General features: G+C 49.3%; 1 protein-coding gene across 8 annotated transcripts in view; it reads left to right on the top strand.

Annotated features, from left to right (window-relative positions):
• DYRK1A (dual specificity tyrosine phosphorylation regulated kinase 1A) overlaps window positions 1–6,733 on the top strand; it is a 138,168-nt gene extending 131,435 nt beyond the window's left edge. For all 8 annotated transcript variants that reach the window (XM_080651785.1, XM_080651783.1, XM_080651789.1 and 5 more), the window contains one exon: window positions 3,489–6,733. In XM_080651785.1, coding sequence (XP_080507911.1) covers window positions 3,489–4,109 — 621 coding nt within the window. In that variant the 3' untranslated portion in view covers window positions 4,110–6,733. The remainder of the gene's footprint in view (window positions 1–3,488) is intronic.
• Window positions 6,734–21,197: the final 14,464 nt, after the last annotated feature.

Genomic DNA, 21,197 nt, shown 5'->3' with positions numbered 1-21,197 from the left:
TAAATAAACAGTGTTAAAGGAATAGGAAGTGCAGATACCATTGGCTGTTTAAACAAAGATAAGGCAGGGTAATATAATAGAAAATGGCCATTTGTTGGGTGGGATGTATTAATTCAACTAGGCCACATGGATAGCAGTAGACCCCCAATACATGATAGCTTAGAATATGAAGTTTCTCTTTCACGTATCAGCCCAGAGAAGGTATTCAACTTAATGACATGGCTCTCCTATGTCCTGGGCTCCTACCATTGTGTGGCTCCTCCATTCCCTGAGGCCTAGTTGCTGGTTGCCTTCAGCAGGCAGAGGACTTGGGGAGGTATTTGGCGGGCCATGTGTAGCCATGACATAGACACTTCCATTTACGTTCCATTGAGTAAAGCTGAGGCACATGGCCATACCCAAGTACCCGAGAGGCGGGAAGTGCAGCGCAGCCCTGTGCGCAAGAAGAAGAGTAGCTTTTTTGTGGACACTAGCAGTCTCTGCCACAGGAGTTGGGCAGCATTAGCCGGAGCGGTCAGGGAAGACTCTGGAACTGAAATGGTGATAAAGAAACATCCAAGCAGAAGTAAGAAATCAGAGCATCCTAGGCAGAAGGGCACAGGAAGTACAGATGCCCTGTGGCATTTGAAAGACCACAACCAGGTAGAAGAACAGAAGGGAGGCCCTGTGCGGTTGGAGCCCAGGTAGCAGGAGGAAGAATGGCTAGAGGGAAAGGTGGGAGAAAGGAGTGTTGGCCCGATTTGTGCAGACCATGGGATGAATTTTAGATTATTTTGTTAGTTTCCAAGTGCAATGAGAAGTCATTAAAAGATTTTAAATGTGAAGTGATTAGGTTTGTGCTTTATACTAACTGCATTTTTCTTTTTATCTTCTGGCCCCCTTCACCAATCTGTTTTCTATATATGTGAATATGAGGGTTTTTGTTGTTGTTGTTTTTCTTTCTTTTTTTAAGATTCCACATACAAGAGAGATTATGTAGTTTTTATCTTTGTTTGCCTGGCTTATTTCACTAAGCATAATACTGTTGAGGTCCATCCATGCTGTTGCAAAATGCAAAACCTCATTTTTAATGGCTAAATACTATTCCATTTTACATATACCCCAGTTTCTTTATCCATTCATCCATTAATGGACACTTAGATTGTTTCTGGTTGTTGGTTATTGCAAATAATGCTACAGTGAACATGGGAATGCATGTATCTTTTTGAGTTAGTGTTTTTGTTTTCTCTGCATAAATACCCACAAGTGGGATTGCTGGATCATAAGGTAGTTCTATTTTTATTATTTTATTTTTATTTCTTAAAGAAAAGAATAGTTTATTGACTTTAGGGGGAGAGAGGAAGGGAGAGGGGCAGAGAAAGAGAGAGAAACATCAGTTGGCGGCCTCCTGCATGACCCCCACCGGAGATTGAGTCCACAACCCAGGCATGTGCCCCCACTGGGACTCGAACCAGCAACCTTTCAGTGCACAGGAAGATGCCCAACCAGCTGAGCCACACCGGCCAGGGCGGTAGTCCTATTTTTAATTTTTTAGGAGCTTCTGTACTGTTTTTCATAGTGGCTGCACCAGTCTACATTCTTACCAACAGTGCGAGGGTTCTCTTTTCTCCACATTCTCGTCATCACTTGTTTTTTGTTTTGTTTTGAAATAATAGCCATTCTGACCATTATTTGTGTGACGTGATATCTCATTGTGGTTTTGATTAGCATTTCTCTCATGACTGATGATGTTGAGCATCTTTTCAGTTACCTGTTGGCTATTTGTATGTCCTCTTTGGGAAAACGTCAATTCAGCTCTTCCACCCATTTTTTTTTTCATCAGATTGTTGTGGATTTTTGTTTGTCATTTTACTATTAAGTTGTGAGATTTTGGTTTATTTGTTTATTTTCTAATATATTTTGGACATTAACCCCCAGCAGATATATGATGTGCAAATATTTTTTCCTGGTTGGTAGGTTTCGTTTCATTTTGTTGATGGCTTCCTTTGCTGTGCCAAAACTTTTCAATTTGATGTAGGTCCGCTAATTTATTTTTTCTTTTGTTGCTTATATTTTCTGGTGTCAGATTAAATAAATCATCGCCAAGACCTTGTGTCAAGTTGCTTCTGCCTATTTTCTTCTGGACGAGTTATGGTTTTAGGTCTTTTGTTCAAGTCCTCATCATTTTGAGTTAATTTTTGTATATAATGTCAATAGTGGTCCAAGTTCATTCTTTTACATGTGGCTGTCCAGTTTTCCTAGCACCATTTATTGGAGACACTGTCCTTTCCTCATTGTTTATTCTGGGCTCCTTTGTCATAGATTGATTGATCGTATATGCAGGGGTTTGTATCTAGGCTCTCTGTGTTTCATTGAACTATGTGTCTGTTTTTATTGCCATTACCATACTGTTTTAATTACTATATCTTCATAATTTAGTTTGAAATCAAGGAGTGTAATGCTTATTTTAAAAAATTTTTATTGATTGATTGATTTTAGAGAGAGAGAGGAGAAACATCCATTTGTTGTTCTACTTATTTATGCATTCATGGTTGGTTACGACTTGTATGTACTCTGACTGGGGATCGAACCTGCAACGTTGGCATAGTGGGCCAACACTCTAACCAACTGACCTCCCTGGCCAGGGCTATTTTATTCTTGGAGATGCAGTTATAAATAGGATTGTTTTCTTTATTTCTCTGATAATCCATTATTAGTGTTGAGAAATGCAGCAGATTTTTGTGTATTGATTTTGTCCATTCTAACTGAATTTGTTTATTCTAACGGTTTTTTATGTCTAGAATTTTCTGTGTATGTCATTTGCAAATAGTGATAGTTTTGTACCATCCTTTCCAATTTGAATGCCTTTTATTTCTTTTCTTTGCCTCATTTGGATTTGTGTTTTTAAAAAGATTATTCTTTTGGCTTTTTGGAGAATAGATTGGAAAAAGGCAAGGATGGAAGGTGGAAGTTGATTGAGGAGGCTGTTGTATAATTTTTAGGCAAGAGATGATAGTGGCCTGGGATGGAGATGGAGAAAAGTGTCCAGGTTTGGGATCTAATTTGAAGGTAGTGTTAATGGTATTGCTGTGGTTTGGATGGAGGAATGGTTGAGCGGCTGAATGGACAGCAGTGCTTATATTGGAACAGAAGGATGAAGAGAGGGCTTTAGGAGGAAAGTAAAGAATTCCTTTTGGCCTTCCTCAAATATTTACTTAGCTATCTCTTTCCACAAAAAAATTTACTTGTCCTTGGCATTGACGGTACTTCCAGGGAAAAAAGTGGCCTGTGAACTACAGGGGCCTATTTATGGAATAACTTGCTAAAAATCGTAGCTTTCATAATAAAATACTTTGTGCTCTTGAACATGTTTGGGATTTTGCATTATAGAACTAACGTAAGTTTCAAAGCCTTCCTCTCCTTTGATGTAAACGCTAGTGTTGTAGCTTTTGACTGAAGGTTGACACTTTGAACAGCACTCCGCATAAACCCAACACCCGTTCTTCCAGGTGCGTCAGCAGTTTCCTGCTCCCCTCGGCTGGTCAGGCACTGAAGCTCCTACACAGGTCACTGTCGAAACTCATCCTGTTCAAGAAACAACCTTTCATGTAGCCCCTCAACAGAATGCATTGCATCATCACCATGGAAACAGTTCGCATCACCACCACCACCACCATCACCACCACCACCACCATGGACAACAAGCCTTGGGTAACCGGACCAGGCCAAGGGTCTACAATTCTCCAACGAATAGCTCCTCTACCCAGGATTCTATGGAGGTTGGCCATAGTCACCACTCCATGACATCTCTGTCTTCCTCAACTACTTCTTCCTCCACATCTTCCTCCTCTACCGGTAATCAAGGCAATCAGGCCTACCAGAACCGCCCAGTGGCTGCTAATACCTTGGACTTTGGACAGAATGGAGCTATGGACGTTAATTTAACCGTCTACTCCAACCCCCGCCAAGAGACTGGCATAGCTGGACATCCCACATACCAATTTTCTGCTAATACAGGTCCTGCACATTACATGACTGAGGGACCTCTGACAATGAGGCAAGGGGCCGATAGAGAAGAGTCCCCCATGACAGGAGTTTGTGTGCAACAGAGTCCTGTAGCTAGCTCGTGACTAAATTGAAACTTGAGTTTGTTTCTTGTGTGTTTTTATAGAAGTGGTGTTTTTTTCCAAAAAAACAAAAACAAAAAAAAACAAAGTGCAAAGCTGCTTGAATCAGAAGGAGATTAACACACTGAACCGCTACGAGAGGGCAAAGCTGACTTTTTTTTTAACTTGAAAAGATTGCAAAGGGACAGCGAAGTGTTTAAAAGAGCCATGTCCAAACCCACCTTCATGGACAGCTCAGAGGTGTCCTCTTTTTGCCTCCCCCACTTTAGCTGGCCACATCCCAGTCGTAGTGGGTTTTTTTGTCTTTCTGTTCCACAGAAGTTAATGTTCAGATGTTGGTCTTGGTCATTTGCCAACTAATTTTAAAATAAAAAGGCACTGCACCTAATTTGCATAAAGGGCCCCATGAGGGTGTTTTTTTCCCTTTTTTGTTTTGTTTTTGTTTTTGTTTTGTTCTGGGTGGGGGGTGGGGAATTTGGGTTTTTAAGTCCTCTAAACACATTTGGGCACGGAGATGCAGTCCTGTCAGGAAGAGGGACCTCCAGCTCACACAGACATCACCTGCAGCTGTGTGCAAGGGACGGTGGTATTGGCGTGTGTAAGGCACAGTCAGCATGCTAAGTGGCGGGATCAGGACTCCTGTCTGAACCTGCTGAGGAGCAAAGCAGCAGTGACATGGGATCCTGTGGGTCTCCTGCGGGAGAGGCCACGGTAAGAGTAACGGAACGTGACTGGTCTCCCAGCCAAGGTGCACTGAGAAGCAATCAACGGGTCAGTCGCGGCCAGTCCCGGGGAGGTCTGAGTGGTGGTCTTTGGGGTAACCCTTGGCCTTATGGATTCGGACTCGAATTAGAAGAGCCTGCCCTTTTCAGATGCAATCACTTCGGACATGCTTTTGCAGACGGTCCTTAATGCTGAAAACACAGAGAATGGGTAATTCAAGAGGCCTTTCTTTTAAAATAGACTTTTGTGACCCACTAATTGTAAGGTATTGCAAGGTCACTTTGCGTGTGTCATAAAGCTGACTTCCTTATTGGTTGAAGGTCACAGAGGTAGTGGTTTGCTTTGATGGAAATAGCTACAGCTGTGTCCCTTCCTGCTTTTTACTTTTCTTTTGCTTTTTCTTGGCACGTGGTATCTCCACCATTTCTTCTGCACAAAGATGTCTTCTGTTCATCCTGAACATTTTTTAAAAAATGCAGAATTTTATGTGACTGCTTTTTTGCCTCACAATTATGCTGTGAATTTTACAAAAATTTATTTTCTTTTTTGATAATTTATTGTACCAAAGCTGTTTTTATAGCACATAGATGTCTGTAACCAATAATGTAGCAGTTCTGCACTTTGACACAAGGTGTAACTAGACCATTTTTAAATGTCAGTTGAAAATTATGGCTGTACTATTGCTTAAACAAAACTGGAACTGTTGAACCCATAGCCAATACATTTACAGCAATCTGTGTACTGAACATAATAGATTGACATCTAATTCAAGACTACAACACCTGTTACATTCTACATGTGTTCAGGCTTCTGAAGGGAAAGGGACACTGGATCCAGAGCGGTGGAGCCAGCAGTTGGTTCTTGTATTCCTGATTAACCTACTTGTAAACTTGAAAGCAAGACCTCGGTTGCACCAACAGGTCCAGAATAAGAGCGTGAGTAGAGCAAAGGCCCCGCACATGACCTGGAGCGAGCAGGCTGGTGTGGGCAGGTGCCTGGTCTCGAGATTACGCTGCCTTAATGTAGCACAGGCTGGCAGTTGCTAAATTTGTGTTCCCATTTTAAATTGACCAATCGTAGAGTGTTATACCTTTGAGCGGTTGAATTGGGAGAATGAAGATGAGTAACTTACCTGTCCAGGATCAAAAGAAGCCTAGAAAAGAAGCAGTAATCTACCTCTGCCGATAACCCTGTTCAAAACAACTCAGCAGAACACCACATCACTTCTTATTGGTCAATCCCATGAGGCTGACTAGGTCACCTTTTTTCCGAACAAAAGCAGGTTTTTATATGTAAACGGTGATAAAAGAAAGGCTGAAACTATGTGAATGTGAATGGAGACGTGGAAATGATCCGTTTTTATACACCACACAAATTTTTTTTGTTGTTAATCAGGAAATCCATATTTATTTTGTAATTCAATGTCAAGCCTGTGGATGATTTTTGAACTTGGTAGTTCATAAAGGTTTACAGTGAATAAAAGGATATCATCTTGAGTATAGCAATATCAAAAGGAACTCAGTAGTTACTGCTGTTTAGGAATATAAGGTAATGATACCATATGGGTCAGGTCATTTTTTTCTGTGCTGGTTGCCACATCTTAAAAAGCACCAAAAACGAAAGCAGTTTTCAAACCGCTCCTTACCTGAAGGAAGTCATGCAGCGCGATGCCCCTGCACACTGTGTTACGTTACAGTCCAGTTTTGTGTGCTTTCCTACACGGTTTGGTTACAGGACGTCTGTGCATTGTAAACATAAACAGCATGGAAAAGGTTAAATACCTGTGTGCAGATTGTAAGATCTGGTCCGGACTTGCTGTGTATATTGTAACGTTAAATGAAAAGAACCCCCTTTGTATTATAGTCATGCGGTCTTATGTATGATAAACAGTTGAATAATTTGTCCTCAGACTCTTTACTATGCTTTTTTAAAATTAATTTCAGAACAATGTGAACATAGTAAAAACCTTCCTATGCAATTCACCTGGTCCAGGTAATGGTCTGGTCGGTATACTGAGCGTAAGCTTAGTCACATGTAAAAGGAAAATAGTTACATCGACCGAGGCTTCCAAAATCTCAGAAAGAGTGGAGGTTTAACGGATCGTTTTTATTTTTGAAGTCGGCTTTTTGTATGAACGATGACATTGTTCACGGTTTCTCGGATGCACAGGGCTGACAGTCTCGTGTTTAGGATGGATGTGAGCGCGAGGTGATGTCTCGAACAGGCTGTGACCTGCGTGAAGCAATAGGGACACACATCCGATCGGTCCTCCTTCCCCGACCCTCGTCTGGGCAGGTCACGAGCTTCCATGTACAGAGTGTTGGAATTCTGCTACAGTGAATTAATTTCCCACCTAATGTCTTCTCCTTCCCTAAGTTCCCCTGCATAAGTATATATTAAGGTGGCTTTCAGAAGGCAAAAACTTAAAAAGGGTTATTCTGTGAACTTGAGGTTGGCTGCATACAACTCTTGCCACATGTAAGAAGAAACTCCCTTTAGCTTTTTCTTAGGGTCTGAGCATTTTACCTTGGTAAGTGGCACATTGTACACGCCATGGTACTCCACCAACCGAGGCTTGTTTTTATTTAGTGAGTTTAGAACTGTGAGTAAAAAATCATTGAGGTTGCAGTCATTTGTAAGCCCGCAGAATGACCGTTGGGCTTGCCACTGAGCCCTCTTTTCTGGGACCCGTGGTGTTAAACTTATTGTCACAAGTTGTATAAGGAAGTAACAGTCTTCACAGGTGAGACAGCAAATGCCAGATTTCTCCTCGGTTAGTGTCCCGTTTCCCCTTGGCCTGCCCCTGTCACTTTCAGAATACAAGGTCAGTACTCACTTGATGTTAATTTTTGAAGTGGTTCATTTTAGATACAGAACTTGCTCTTGGTGCCATAAATGGAAAAAGTGGAATTTTGAGGTTAAGATTGGGTGAAACTGACTGGGGTACTGAGACCACACTCGGATTTCTTGGAAGCCTGCCGGGGACGGCGGGGGACCTGATCCTGGGAAACTGGTGCCAGGAAGAGGAGAGCAGCAGTCCTTGTTTCCTCACCACGGCTCCCCTCTGGACGTGTTTCCCAGAGGGAACAATGCTTCAAGTAAGTGTTAGTACAAAGAGCAGGGAAAACCCTAAGAAACGCTGACCTCATTCTTTATCACCCTCTCAACGCATAGTGGTCCCTGTCAGTGCGTCCACTGGGACTCTGTGGACGTCACCCGGCTTGCCCCCTGGACTGGTCACATTGACGTGTCATAACGCACCGCGTATTTTTTGTGGAAGAGTCGGAGAGGTAAGTGGTCCGCTGGCTTGTGTGTGTGTCTTTTCTCTTCGGCATTACGTACAGCCAAGGTCCCAGATGTCAGCTGTGCCCGTGGCAAGAAGTGATAGGGAACCAGGGTGTTTGGGCATCATAGCTGTTTTGGCTAATACTCACCTGAACTCGGAGAGCACAGGTGTTTGTCATGGTTAAGTTTTCCCAATTTCTGACCTTAGATTTTCTTCAAAGTCAGAAAGGTACTTACTTCTCCGGTACAAACACTGAGATTTACACACACAAATACCTAACAACTGGCATCGGGAACCCCACAGGTTACAATATACAGCTGGCTTCTCTAGCTCCTGTGTCGTTACCCCAAAGCAGTGGTTTTCCGTAACTTCCCATCTTGGGGTTAAGTCCGCTTACTAAGTTGGAGTCTGGCCGGAGCGGCTTGGTCGAGCAGAAAGGTTGCTGGTTTGATTCCCACTCGGGGATCACATCTGGGTTTCGGGTTCGCGCTCGCTCTCGGCTGTCCTTGGTGAGGGCTCACAGAAGGCGTTCTAGAGGTGGGAATTGCACGTGTGGACGCAGGGCCGGCATGCATGCTTCCTGCGGTGCAGCAGAGCGTGGACCTGCTGCTGCAGAGCGGTGAGGGGGCGCACGTGGCTCGCTTCCTTGTACTGCCATCAGGCGCCACTGCCATCAGGCGCCACTGCCATCAGGCGCCACTGCCATCAGGCGCCACTGCCAGCCGCACCTGGCTGAAGGGCAGAGCGATGGGACAGGAGTCCTGTTGGCTAAAAAAGGCCGGGAATGCGGCCAAGCTTTAGCTGCAGGAAGAGGAAGTGGTGCAGATGGTGGAAGGGCCCGTTCCTGGTGCCAGGAGGGATGCTGTCCGCAACCGGGTGTTCAGCTCCAGGAAGATCCTTGAGGGTTTTTGGGTCGTAGCACAGAACGGCCGTGCAGGTTTTAATAAAACATCCTGTCGTTGGCCACAGTTTATTGGTTATCTTTCCAATTAAGTTTTTGAAAATTGCAACTTTGGAATTCTGGGGGCTTTTCTTGAAGGGTTTGTTGGGAGTTACCTCATTAGTCACTGCCATTGGCCCGAGTTCTTTAGCTGCAGCTGCAGTGAGAGGGAGGTTCAGAGCCAGGGAAAACCCGGGCCGGGCGGGCCGGGGCACCAGGCAGGAGGGGGGCTGCGCCCCAGGCCAGCTCCCCTGGTAGGAAAGGCTGACTTGGTTAAAATGGAGCCCGGGTGGCGAACTGGGGAACTGCCCTCGATCACTTGCATAGAAACACTGCATCGAGGTGCCACCGTGGGGGTGAGGACAGCTTCTCAGCTCTCTGGAATGAAAATGGCTGCCAGTGGTGACAGAGGGTTGTTTTTAAGATTTTAGCATCCTGCAGTGAAGTAGTGACCCTAAGGAGCAAGTCCCCTCTCGCGCACATCCCGGGACAGCTGAGGAGGGTGGGGGTGGGACAGCCGAGGAGGGTGGGGGTGGGACAGCCGAGGAGGGTGGGGGTGGCTCACTTCAGGCCCAGCCCTGCTTTCGTTGCCCAGCAACTCGGGGAAGCAAGGCCTTACAAACAGGCGGTTTGGGTGAACTCCAGGTGTTCTTAAACTGTTGAGTCAGCATCATCAGTGAAACGGGAGTTTTCAACCCTGCTGCGCAGACTCACCTGCAGATTTACAGTCGCAGGTGGGCCGGTCACGCTTGGGGTTTCGGGCCGGGAGTTGTGAGTGGGGCCCGGGCACCTGTGGCTGCGAAGCACCTCCCGGAGGAGCGGGTGGCTCACCTGATGGGGTCTGAGCATTTCTAAGTGCTTTACTGCAGTTTCTGTATGTAATTAAAGAATTACAATTCACAGCTTACATGGCGTCACACAATGTTATAAAACGCCTCCAAGAAAGGCAGAGATTACCAGGTGCAAGTATATGAGGCTCACAATCTGCTTCCTTTCTGTCATCTTTTGAACGTGTGTTGATGTGACCTCCTGTCAGTAGCTCTCAGGTGTCCCACGAATGGCATGTGTTAAGTTGATTTCCCAAGTCTCAGGGGTCTTCCATAGAACGGGGGCGGGGGGGGTGGCGGCGTCTCCGGGCATTCGCCGCCGGTGTGAGCACGCAGACGTTGGCAGAGGCCTGCAAAGCAGTGGCCGCGGTTGCCAGCTCCAGCATCGGGTCCAAATCCTTCCTCTTGGCCTGGGCAGCTACCCTCGTCCTTTCGTCCCAGAGGAAGAACTGCGGTGTCCACGTCGGGGTTTTACGCAGCTCGTACGGGTCATGCCCTGAGGCCCTGGCGCACCGGGAGGTGTGGCCGATGCAGAGAGCCCGCGCCCACAGCCTGCATGCCGCACGGAGCTGACCGGCGTGGTGCGGGGGACCAGGTGAGTCCTGTGCTCCGTGAGTGATTACACGGACTGCTGTCTAGTTTACTTGTCCTTCTGGAGTCCTCCTGGGCGTTCACACTGGGACTTGGTTTTGCTGTGCACAGTGCCTCCATCCATGTTAGAACTCTGAGTTGAGTGCTTCGTCGTTCCCTTGGCTTTGATGTAACGTATGGTACGTCAGTGTTCTAGAAAGGATGGTTTTCCAGTGGTATTTTTCTCTACAACTTCACGGAGGCTGTCGGAGGAGTGGCTGCAAGGAGCCTGTTCTGACAGCACTGCCAGTGGACCTGGGCATCCTCCTGCTCTTCCCTGGAGCGTCTTGGCGGGTGGCAGTGCTGTTCCCTGGGGTTGGGGACATTTAAAGGGACAGCAGGTTTGCCAGAGTCGTGCTTTCAGTTTTACAACTTTGAGCGTTAAGGACTTACAGGGCATCTACGTGGAGATGTCCATCAGGGCGTTTGATATAAACGAATGGATTGAAGGCGAGGAAGCGGGGAATGGCACGATTTTGGTTCTTGTTATGGAGGCAAATGGTGGGGAATGAGATGGCGTTTTAGATACAAGAGGATACAGGTCATCCCCTCGCCGCTCAGCGGAGTCAGGTCCTGTGACGTCAGCCTCCCCTGGGAGCGAACCCCAGGCCGGGCCGGCCGGCACTCTCAGAACCTGCGCTAGAACAAGGCACCGGTAGCTCACGTGGACGGTAAGGATTGGGAGTCCCTGACCTACCCTCACTTCACACGTGAGAAAACCGGAGTGTTCAAGCAGCTTGTTCAAGATGACACGCCGACCAGGGACAGTCTCCGCTGCTCCTGGGCCTCCCTCCAGCCTTGCAGGCTGACCTTGACGTTGAGGTCACACAGCACCATCTACAGCTGATGATCGCCCCAGCTGTGCCCCCACAGGCGGCGATGGGGGGGCAGACGTCATTAACCCAGTTAACATGGGCAGGTGCGCGTGGTTACTGAAGAGTGACTGCTGTCCTGAGGAGGCACACAGGCGCCGAAAAGGCTTTGCTTGGCGGGCCTTTGCTGACCTTGGAAATGCTGAACAGGTTTCCTCTGACTTTCATACTAAGGATCTCAACAGCTTCTAGAAGGCTCCGCTGGGTCAGGGCAGGGTTGTGCTGTTCTGTCCTCTCCTCGGAAGCGGCTTCTCTGCCCTATCCTTTCTCCCGCCGTAATATCTGCCCCTTCTGCCTTCCAGGGTCCGTAACTCCTATCCCGGCTCTGACTCTTCCCAGTGCTGTCCCCAAGGTGGTGTGACACAGTCGGGTAACCCTTCCCGGGACTGCTTGCCCCACATGGCACCCACGGACAGTCTCGCCCTCTTGTCTCTCCCCTCAGTCCCCACTCCAGCACCGTGTGTAACTCATCCAGGTGAGCGGCCACTCAGGCCTTGTCCTGTGACAGGGCTGGGCCAGGCCTCTGCACTGAGACAGGGAGGCCCCGTAGGACTCTGAACCAAGGGAAACGTTGCAAGAAGAAATGAGATTCGTTACGGTTTAGTGATTATCAGGGAAGCCCGTCTTTTTCTCTTCCTGAACCATTCCAGCTTGTGTCCTCTTTGCTGCTGTTACTTGCATTTCCCCATTTGAGGCTGCAGCAGGCCCTGGCACAGCCCCAGGTACTGGGCCCTCGGGCACAGAAGCCCTGGCACAGCTCCTGGGTGGTGGCCCTCGGGCACGGAAGCCCTGGAAGAGCAGCGATGCCTTTGGCCTCGGCTTCCTGTCCGTTGCCATGGGTGTCGGCCAGTGGTAGCCAGCCTTCCTGGTGCTGTCTGGCCCAACCAGCTAAGAATGTTTTTCACATGTCAAATGGTTGAAAAACAAAGAAATATATTTCAGGTTTGAAAGTTATATGAGACTTGAATTTCAGTATTCACATACCAGGAACAAATAATTGGTAATTGCTGTTATATGGTGTGCTTTAAGTTTCACAAACATTCTGAAATGCAGAGACAAATTTAAGAAAATACGTGCAAAACTTTACATTAAAAATGAAAAGAGTTTCATGAGAGAAATGAAGGAGACCGAAGTAAATGGAGAGGTGTGATGGAAACGGAATTCACACAGATGCCTCAGTATATAGGTGTCCCTCTGTGTGGATTGAAATGTCCACAATTGATAGGATATCTTTTCTCCCTTAATCTATATATGCAACACATTTCCAGTCAAAACTCCAGCACGTTTATCTGTAGAATTTAAACAGGGTCATTCTAAAAATTTTATAGGAATGTCATAGAACAAGCAAAACAATTTTGAAAAGAATAAAGTTGGAAAAATTATACTACTTGATTTCAGGGTTTACTATAAATACAGAGCATTTGAGACTGTTTGAACAGAGAGGGAGACAGATAGGACTGGAATGTCAAGTCCGGAAATAGGTCCACCCTTACCAGGTGTACCGGTTAATAATGGCGGATTCTGTCATCAAAGAAAACACGATAATTTCAAGAGAAACATCAAAGGTGCTTTATTCAAAGTAATGTCCATCGCTAGCTACACATTTCCCCCATCTTTCAGGTAATTTGTGGATACCATCCCAATAGAACTTTTCTTGTTTTGAGGCAAACCATTCAGAGACCCAATTTTTCACTTCTTACGTCCGTTTTGAAGTGCTGCTCAGAAAGTGCGTGTGCCATCGATCGGAACAAGTGGTCATCTGAAAGCAAGTAATCTGGTGAATACAGCGGGGGGGTTCATACTTCCCAGGCAAGATCTTTTAATGTTGTCTTGAACGGGCTTTGAAGTGTGTGATGGTGCGTTATCATGAAGCAAAATTACTTTGCCGTGTCTTCTGGCCCATTCTGGTCCTTTCACGATCAAAGCATGATTCGAATTGATTATTTGTTGTCGGTAGTGATCAGTATTAACTGTTTCACCAGGTTTTAGAAGCTCATAATACACCACACCTTCCTGATCCCACCAAACGCAGAGCATTGTCTTCTTTCCGAAGCGATTTGGCCTTGCAGCTGATGTTGATGGTTGACCTGGATCAACCCATGATTTTGTGCATTTGGGATTCTCAAATTAAATCCACTTTCCATCGCCAGTCATAATTCGATGCAAAAAAGACTTTCTTTCATGCCGTTGAAGCAACATTTTACTGTTGACTTTCCGGTTTTCCATTTGTCTTTAGTTCAGTTGATGTGGCACCCATTTTCCTTCCTTTACAATCTTTCCCATTGCTTGTAAACGATCGGAAATTGTTTGCTGAGCAACATTTAATCTTTTTGCAAGTTGTTTTTGAGTTTGACACGCATCTTCATCCAATAATGCTTGTAATCGTTGGTCTTCAAACTTTTTTGGTTGACCTGGATGTTCTTTGTCTATCACATTGAAATAATCACTTTTAAAGTGTTTAAAGCAGCGTTCACAAGTATCTTGAGATGGAGCATGTTCACCATAAGCTTCCCGAAGTATACGATAACTTTTTCTTCAAAATAAAGTGATGAATGAAAACTTCCCGCAAATGCTCTTTTTTTGGCACGAAATTCGACATATTTAAGAATAAAAGTACCTATGATGTTTTTTTGACATCAAATTTGACATACCAAGTTTTGAAGCTTGCTGTCAATACAACAAAACAGCATACATATCAAATCGCATATATATCAACATATGTGTAACTCCATCTATTGAAAAAAATCCGCATTATTAACTGGTACACCTGGTATATGGTCAGTCGATTCTCAACAAAGGTGCTAATGTAACAACAGGGACTGTTGGACTTTCCAGTAGATGCTGAAGCAACTGGATATCCACATACGGAAAGTGAACCTCACTCCCTGTCTCACACCATGTACAGAAGGTACCCTGAAATGGATCCTTGACCTGAACCTAAGAGCCAAAACTGTAAAACTTACAGATGAAGAAAGTTCTAGAAAAAGAACTTTCACAACCCAAGAAGATGAACAACCCAATTAAAAAGAGGGCAAGGTGTTTGGACATACACTTCAGAAAGGCATTAATGGCCAATAAGCTCATAAGAAAATGTTTGATATTACCAGCATCAGTAACATGCACCCTAAAACCATGACGAGCTACTCCTGCACCGTGAGGAGGGTGGACACCAGCAGGTGGTGAGGGTGTAGTCGCAGCTCAGATGCATGGGAGGATAACGAGTTAGGGTCGCTTTGGGAAAACGCCAATTTCTTACTAAACATTCACTGCCCCTAGGACCAAGCAGTTCCACTTCTAGATAGCTCTTCCTGATGAGAAATAAAAACATGTCTACTGAGACACTTGTGCAAGGGTCTTTAGAACAGCTTTAGTCTTACTGTCTAACCAGTGAAACAGCCCAGATTCCGTCCACGGGAGAGTGCGTGAGGAAACGGTGATGTAGCCATACAATGGAACACAGCTACAGAAGAGACAAACCCCTGACATCGGGACCCATGTGCCTCTTCAAAGCAGCGTGTTGAGTGGAACAAGCCAGACACAAAAGCGCATACTACTTGGTCCTATATCTGAGCTTCTAGAACACGACAGACGAGCTATGCTGAGACAAACCTCAGCCATGGTTCTCTCTGGGGGTGGGGGGTGAGGGGAGTGAGCAGGAAGGATGGGAGTAAACCCGGGTGATGAAAACCTGTTACCACAGGTGCTAGACTCACACAGGTCTACCCATTGGTCACAGCTCATTGAATGGTGCACTTAAGGTCAGTTCATCCTACTTTATGTTAAACTAGAGGCCCGGTGCACGAAATTCGTGCACGGGTATGGTCCCTAGGCCTGGCCTGTGATCAGGGCCATCTTCCCCAGCTGCCAGCTGCTGGCCCCGTCGCCCGCCGCCACCCACCCCTGGTTCCTTGTTTGCCATTGGGCGATGGGAGCCTGCCGGTCGTGGGGAGGGACCGAGAGGTGGTCTGTGCACCTCATAGTGACTGGTTGAGTGGTCGTTCTGGTCATTCCGCTGTTAGGGTCAATTTGCATATTACCCTTATATAGGATTATCTTAAATAAAAAGTAAAGAGCCCTGGCCCGAAGCTCAATGGTTAGAGCACTGGCCCGTGCACCTAAGGGTAGCAGGTTCGATTCCCAGTCAAGGGCATGTACCTGGGTTGCAGTAAAATCACCGGCCTGGTCGGGGTGCGTGCAGGAGGCAACCTCCCTCCCTCTTTCCCTTCCACTCTAAAAATTAATGGGGAAAATATCCTTGAGTAAGGATTAAAAAATAGGTAAGGAACAGATCTAACATTAAAAAGAAAGATGGGTTAAATCTCAAATGTGTAAGCCTTGGTGAGGCCACATTTCAGACGCATGCCACTGAACTGCATACAGTGATGACAGGAGGGAGCAAGAGTGGGTCTGAGGGGGATGAGGACTATGAGTAGTTTCTGAGCTGCCTGAGCCCTTACATTCACTCCACTAGAACACACAGCTGTGCTGAGAAACCTCAGCCAAGGTTCTCCAGTTGTGGAAGTCAGGTTGGACACGGTGGGTCCTGGCCGAGGACTGTCCACAGAGAGGGACCCAGAGCTCTGGGCCAAAGGTGACCTACCAGTGGCGGGAGGAGGGGAGCCGGACTCCCTGCAGGGGCAGGCCTTGCTGATCGCTTACACCCAGGCAACCTAATCTGCTGGTCTTAGACAGCTGGCTGGGTCCGGCCTCGCTGTCCCCACCCATCTAGTTGTAGGTTTGAGTTTACACCCACTCGCGTCCCTCAGGGTCACCCTGATGGGTGCCCGGGCGCCCCTGGAAGCAGACAGCCCTTGGGGTGGGAACCCTGAGGTGCTGTGGCCGGAGCCCAGGCTCAGGGTCTGGAGTCCCCGTCACACACTGTGCACCAGCCCAGCTCACCGCGGCTGCTGCCTGGCGGGACTGGACGGCCACGCAGCCCGAGTCACCCTGGCAGGCGCGCCCTCCCGAAGGAGGTTCCGGAGGACCAGGGCTGCTGCCAAGATCAGGAGGGAAGAGTGCCCTCTGGATGGGGGGTGGGCGCCCCAGGAAACCAGGCCCGCCCCTGAGCTGCGGCGGGATGTCCGTGTCCTCCGTGCTGCGTCCTGTGTGTTCCACTGAAGTTCCAGAGAGAGAGGGAAAGCTGGGCCCACAGCGCATGCCGGCCCCCGGGCTTGTTCAGTGCAGCCGGGGCTGCTGTCCCCGCAGCTGGAGGGGAGCAGAGCCCAGCGGCCTCTGCAGTGGAGCTTGTGGGGGCGCCTGTGGGCGACACCTGGGGGGGATGTCTATGGGGGATACCTGTGGGGACGCCTGGAGGAGTGCCTGTGGGGGACACCTGGGGGGGTACCTGTGGGGGACACCTGTGGGGGTGTCTGTGGGGGACACGTGTGGGGGCGCCTGTGCTGAGCTCCAGGATGCACGGCATTGTGGTGACCTAAGCTGGTTCATACACTTTGTCGTTAACTTTCACAACATCCAGGGAGACGGTCCCCACTGCATGGAGAGGGGCCCAGGCCACAGCGGGGGGGCCGTGCGGGTCCAGGCGGCCTGCTGCCCCCAGCGGAGCGAGGGGGATGCTGACCGACCAGGCCCTGGGTCTCGGGGGAGCTCCCCGGACTCGGAGTGAGTCTCCCAGGGTTCTCCGCAGGCGGAGGCCAGAGATTTACGGCTTCGCCTGATGAATGGGCCAGGCAGTTACCAGTTCTTCGCCAGCTGCGAGCATAATTTAGAGGCACCACGCAGGGGAGAGGCCCATAACTCACAGCCTTAAAGGGCTCTGAGAACAAGGCACGTGGGATCGTTGAAACATCCCTGCTCCTCTGTGCAAAGGACCGGCGCATCTCTGGGTATTTGGGTCACGGAACAAGGCGCCTGGATGAAGACACACGGCGGCCAACGCGAGGACGAGGCCCGGGGTCCTGAGCTTCGGGCCGTGTCCCCTCTGTGCTCCGCGGGCGCGCTGGTGTGTATGTATGTGTGTGTGCTGTCTCTGTGGGCGTGGGTTCTGGGATGCCACTTCACGCTGTCTGGCTGGGCCTCGGGTCCCGCCTGTGTGAAGCAGAGGTTCGGGGGGGCCGTGCTCTGGGTGGAAAGTTCTGTGAATTTCTTGCAGGCTTCACGCCACATCACCATCACCCCACCTCCGGCGGGAAGGCTCCCTCTGCGGACCCCCAGAGCGTCTCATCTGTGCATTTGAAAGCGACATGTAGCATCTCCTGTCTCAGGTTCTGCTTGTTTACGAGCATGTTTCCACGTCCTCCCGTTGGGCTCGGTGGTTCTGGCGGGGGGTCAATTTCATGCAGCCGCCAGCCACGCGCTCCCGCGGGGAACGGTGAATGGGTGGGAGGGTGGCCTCCGTTCACTCGTCCTGGGGTCTCCTGACTTAGTTAGAGCTTTTCTTACTAAATGTACATTCTTTCCACTTAATTTAATAAATGTTTCAAAATGTAGTTAGAAATAAATGTCATTTTTGCAAGACACGATTTTAGAAGAATCTTATTAAAACCTTCCCCTAAGGGCCTCTCCCACACCGGACTTGAGATCCAGGCAGCGCTTGCGACTTTTCTGGAAGATGCTGCTCCACAGTTTTGTTTCCCCACAGACTTTCGGCTGCTCTCCTGTCCCTGCCCCACGCCGATCATGTGGATCAGGGGTCCTCAAACTACGGCCCGCGGGCCACATGCAGCCCGCCGAGGACATGGATCCAGCCCGCTGGGGGCCGCTGCCTGTCCTGCTTAGCAGCTGACGCGTCCCGGGCCCGCAGTGCGCATAGGAATTTGTTCATAGTTTTTATTTAAACTGTAGTCCGGCCCTCCAGCGGTCTGAGGGGCGGTGACCTGGCCCCGTGTAAACAGTGTGAGGACCCCCGGGTGGACTGTTGCGCAGCAGTAGCCCTCTGTGTGGACCCTGTGCCACGGGTGTTGTGCCGAGCAGCGCGGCTTTGGCCGGTGGGATGTTAGCAGCCGGGATGCCAGCAGAGGCCTCAGCGGTGCCTGTGTGTGTTCCTTGCCCCTCTCACGCTCGGGAAGAGACCGGGACCCAGACTGAGCCTCGATCAGCCAGGCAGGCCTCCCTGCAGCGCCGGGATCAGAGGCAACACCAGGGGCTGTTTGTTAGGCAGCAGTCGCTGATCGGGCTTCCCATCGCCAGTTTCATCTTCGTAGGTTTCCTTCACACTTCCTCTCCGTGTGTGGCTCCCTGCTCGGACACCTGACCTGACTTCTGGCCGCCAGGACGGACAGAGGCTGTCGTTCTGCTCGGGGCCCCGGCTTGTGGCCCTTCGTTGAGCCAGGACAGCCTCACCCGCGGACGCAGGAGGGGACGGAGCGGCCCCCGGCTGTGCACCTGACCGTCTGGGCGGCGTGGCTTGTCCTCACTGGGTGTCTTGGTCTGTTTCCAGTTCACCCATCGGCCCTGGGAGGACGGCCCGCGGGCGAGTGAGCAGGACCCAAGCTTCCTGTGGGGCCCGGAGAGGAGGAGGCCGGCAGCCGCTTCTCATCCTTGTGTTCGGCCCTGACAGCCCCACAGGCGCTGGGCTGACCGTCAGGTGGGCCTCTGGGGGGGGGGGGGGGATGGGCAGCCTACACAGGCCTCCTTGGGAGCCCGGGACCCCAGGCCTGGTGCTCACGATGGGGGGCTGCCCCGGGAGCCTGGGGAGCAGTGGGGCTCTCTTGCAGGCAGGTAGGTGCCTGCTTGGCCCCCCGTCCCTGCACTCAGTCCCCGCGCTCAGGGAGCCCCAGCCGCGCCTCCCAAGCCGTGGGGCTGGCTGGAAACAGTTATTCTGAGATCAGGCGGCTGTGCACGCAGCAGAGGAGTATTTTATTGCTGAAGTCGTGCGAGCCCTGTTGGGGAGGGGGAGAAGGATGTAGAGGAGTTTAAAAATAGAAGGCTGTAATTAGCCCGGGGTGGATCTGTTCCAGAAGGCATCGATTACTACGGCAACCACACAGCCAGGTTCAGGACAGTCTCCCTTCCGTGGACTCTGACTCTTCAGCGAAGGTGACCTGCTACTTGTCCACGTGCAAGTTCATGTTAAGGAGTTACATGATATTACACATAAATTAATGCACAAATCCAAGTGTGTGCTTTGGCATGTCAGTACTCATTTAATTTTTTTAAAAAAATGAAAATACTGCAAAAATAGATGTACAGTATGTATGGGAAATGTCACAATAATAAATTACAGTACAGGAGCAGACTCTGTTTCACATACTCACAACTGTGCACCTACTTTTAGGTGTGGCACGGCCCTTTCCTGCAGGTTAAGACCAAGGATAATCAGGAAAGCGTGGTGGAGGTGTGGCTGAGTGCAAAGGGAAGTCAGACTTAAAGTTCTTGGCTGGAGAGCTGGACGTGTATCAGTGGACCAAGGTTTTACTGGATTCTGTATATCATGTCTCACCGGATACCGGGTGGCTCCGGGGAACATGTGGGAGCTGCTGTGGGTGGGGATTACTTTGGCCTGTATGTCCCCGGCCTCCTCTTCAGGCTGAGCCTGGATCTCTGGGTCTCAGGCCCACACACCTTGTTGACATTTAAGCATGGGAACCAGCGCTGCACAACCTCAGAAAGCGGAGCTGAACTCTGCCGTCCCTAAACCGAGAGGATTATGTCAGCGGCCCAGGCCACATGCCTGAATTCCTTCCACTTGAGTGGCGAGGGCATGTGCGTGCCTTTATAAGGCGAACACCCAGCCAGACGATAACCACAGGTGGACGTGCCCTCAGTGGGACCCAAAAGACCGGCACTCTTTCTAAAAATAGCAACACCAAGCCCACTGATCACTGTGTGCCTGGCTGCACAGCCATGCAGGGAGTGGAGGCCCCGGGAAGGCTTTGCGAGGACAGCACGTTCGGCGAGCTCCCAGACAGGCCCTGTTCTCAGGGCCCTAATATGTAAGGCTGCCATGTGTGTGTCTGTGCAAACAGTGTGGTGAACAGCTGATGGATGCTTGTAGCAAGCAGAGCTAAGCCATAACTTTTGCAAATGGGAGCAGACATCTGGAATGGTTTCTGTGGCAATGGGGCTGTTGTTAGTATTACTGGCAGATGCAAAGGATAAGCCCCAGAACCTCAGTAGGTTCTGGTGAAGGTTTACCAGTGGTGCCACAACAGGGAGGTCGAGGGAAGTCCATTGTCATCTATCGTTTCCTGATTCCTCCATCTGCAATGGCACACTCTGCTTTACTTCTCCTCAAAGCACTCATCACCCTCCACAGAAACACACGTGTTCATCACCAGCCCCCACAGTGGAACATGAGCCCCGGCGGTGGGCTCCCAGGCTGTCCTGAGCATCCTAGGATCCCGGTGCCCAGCGCGGTGCTGGCACGTGGGAAGTACCCAAAGAATGTTTGTAGAATGAATCGATGGTAGACCAGATATCTCAGAGGAAGAGCTTCGTGCTTCTTCTCACCCCCCTAAGGGCACCTACTCACGGGAGCAGGAAATCTCCAAGATAATGTGAGTGACTTCTGTCTACCTTGCTCACCTACTGGGATACAACAGGCGATGCATCTCTGCAGTTGTGGATTGTATACTTCGACCCTCGTCCTCGGGGTGAACCCATCCATGTGGTCTCCAGTGTCCTCCATCACACTTTTCTCACTTCCTTCTCAGGGCTTCCCTCTCAGACCTCTGACTCATCAAAAATCCTCCAATTCTTCTAGGCCAGCTCCAGCTCTGGAAACAGAATTCCTTCTGCCACGGTGCTACCCACCTGGATCTTTGCTGACTCCCAGCTCCCAGGGGCCTTGGGGCCACTTCCCTACTCCCCTAACGGTGGATGCAGATGCTTACTCGGTGGAGGTTTAGTGGGCAC

The sequence above is a fragment of the Plecotus auritus genome, assembly GCF_963455305.1.
Source record: "Plecotus auritus genome assembly, chromosome: 2".
Lineage (NCBI taxonomy): Eukaryota > Metazoa > Chordata > Mammalia > Chiroptera > Vespertilionidae > Plecotus > Plecotus auritus.
This window is presented reverse-complemented; position numbering and strand designations above follow the sequence as displayed.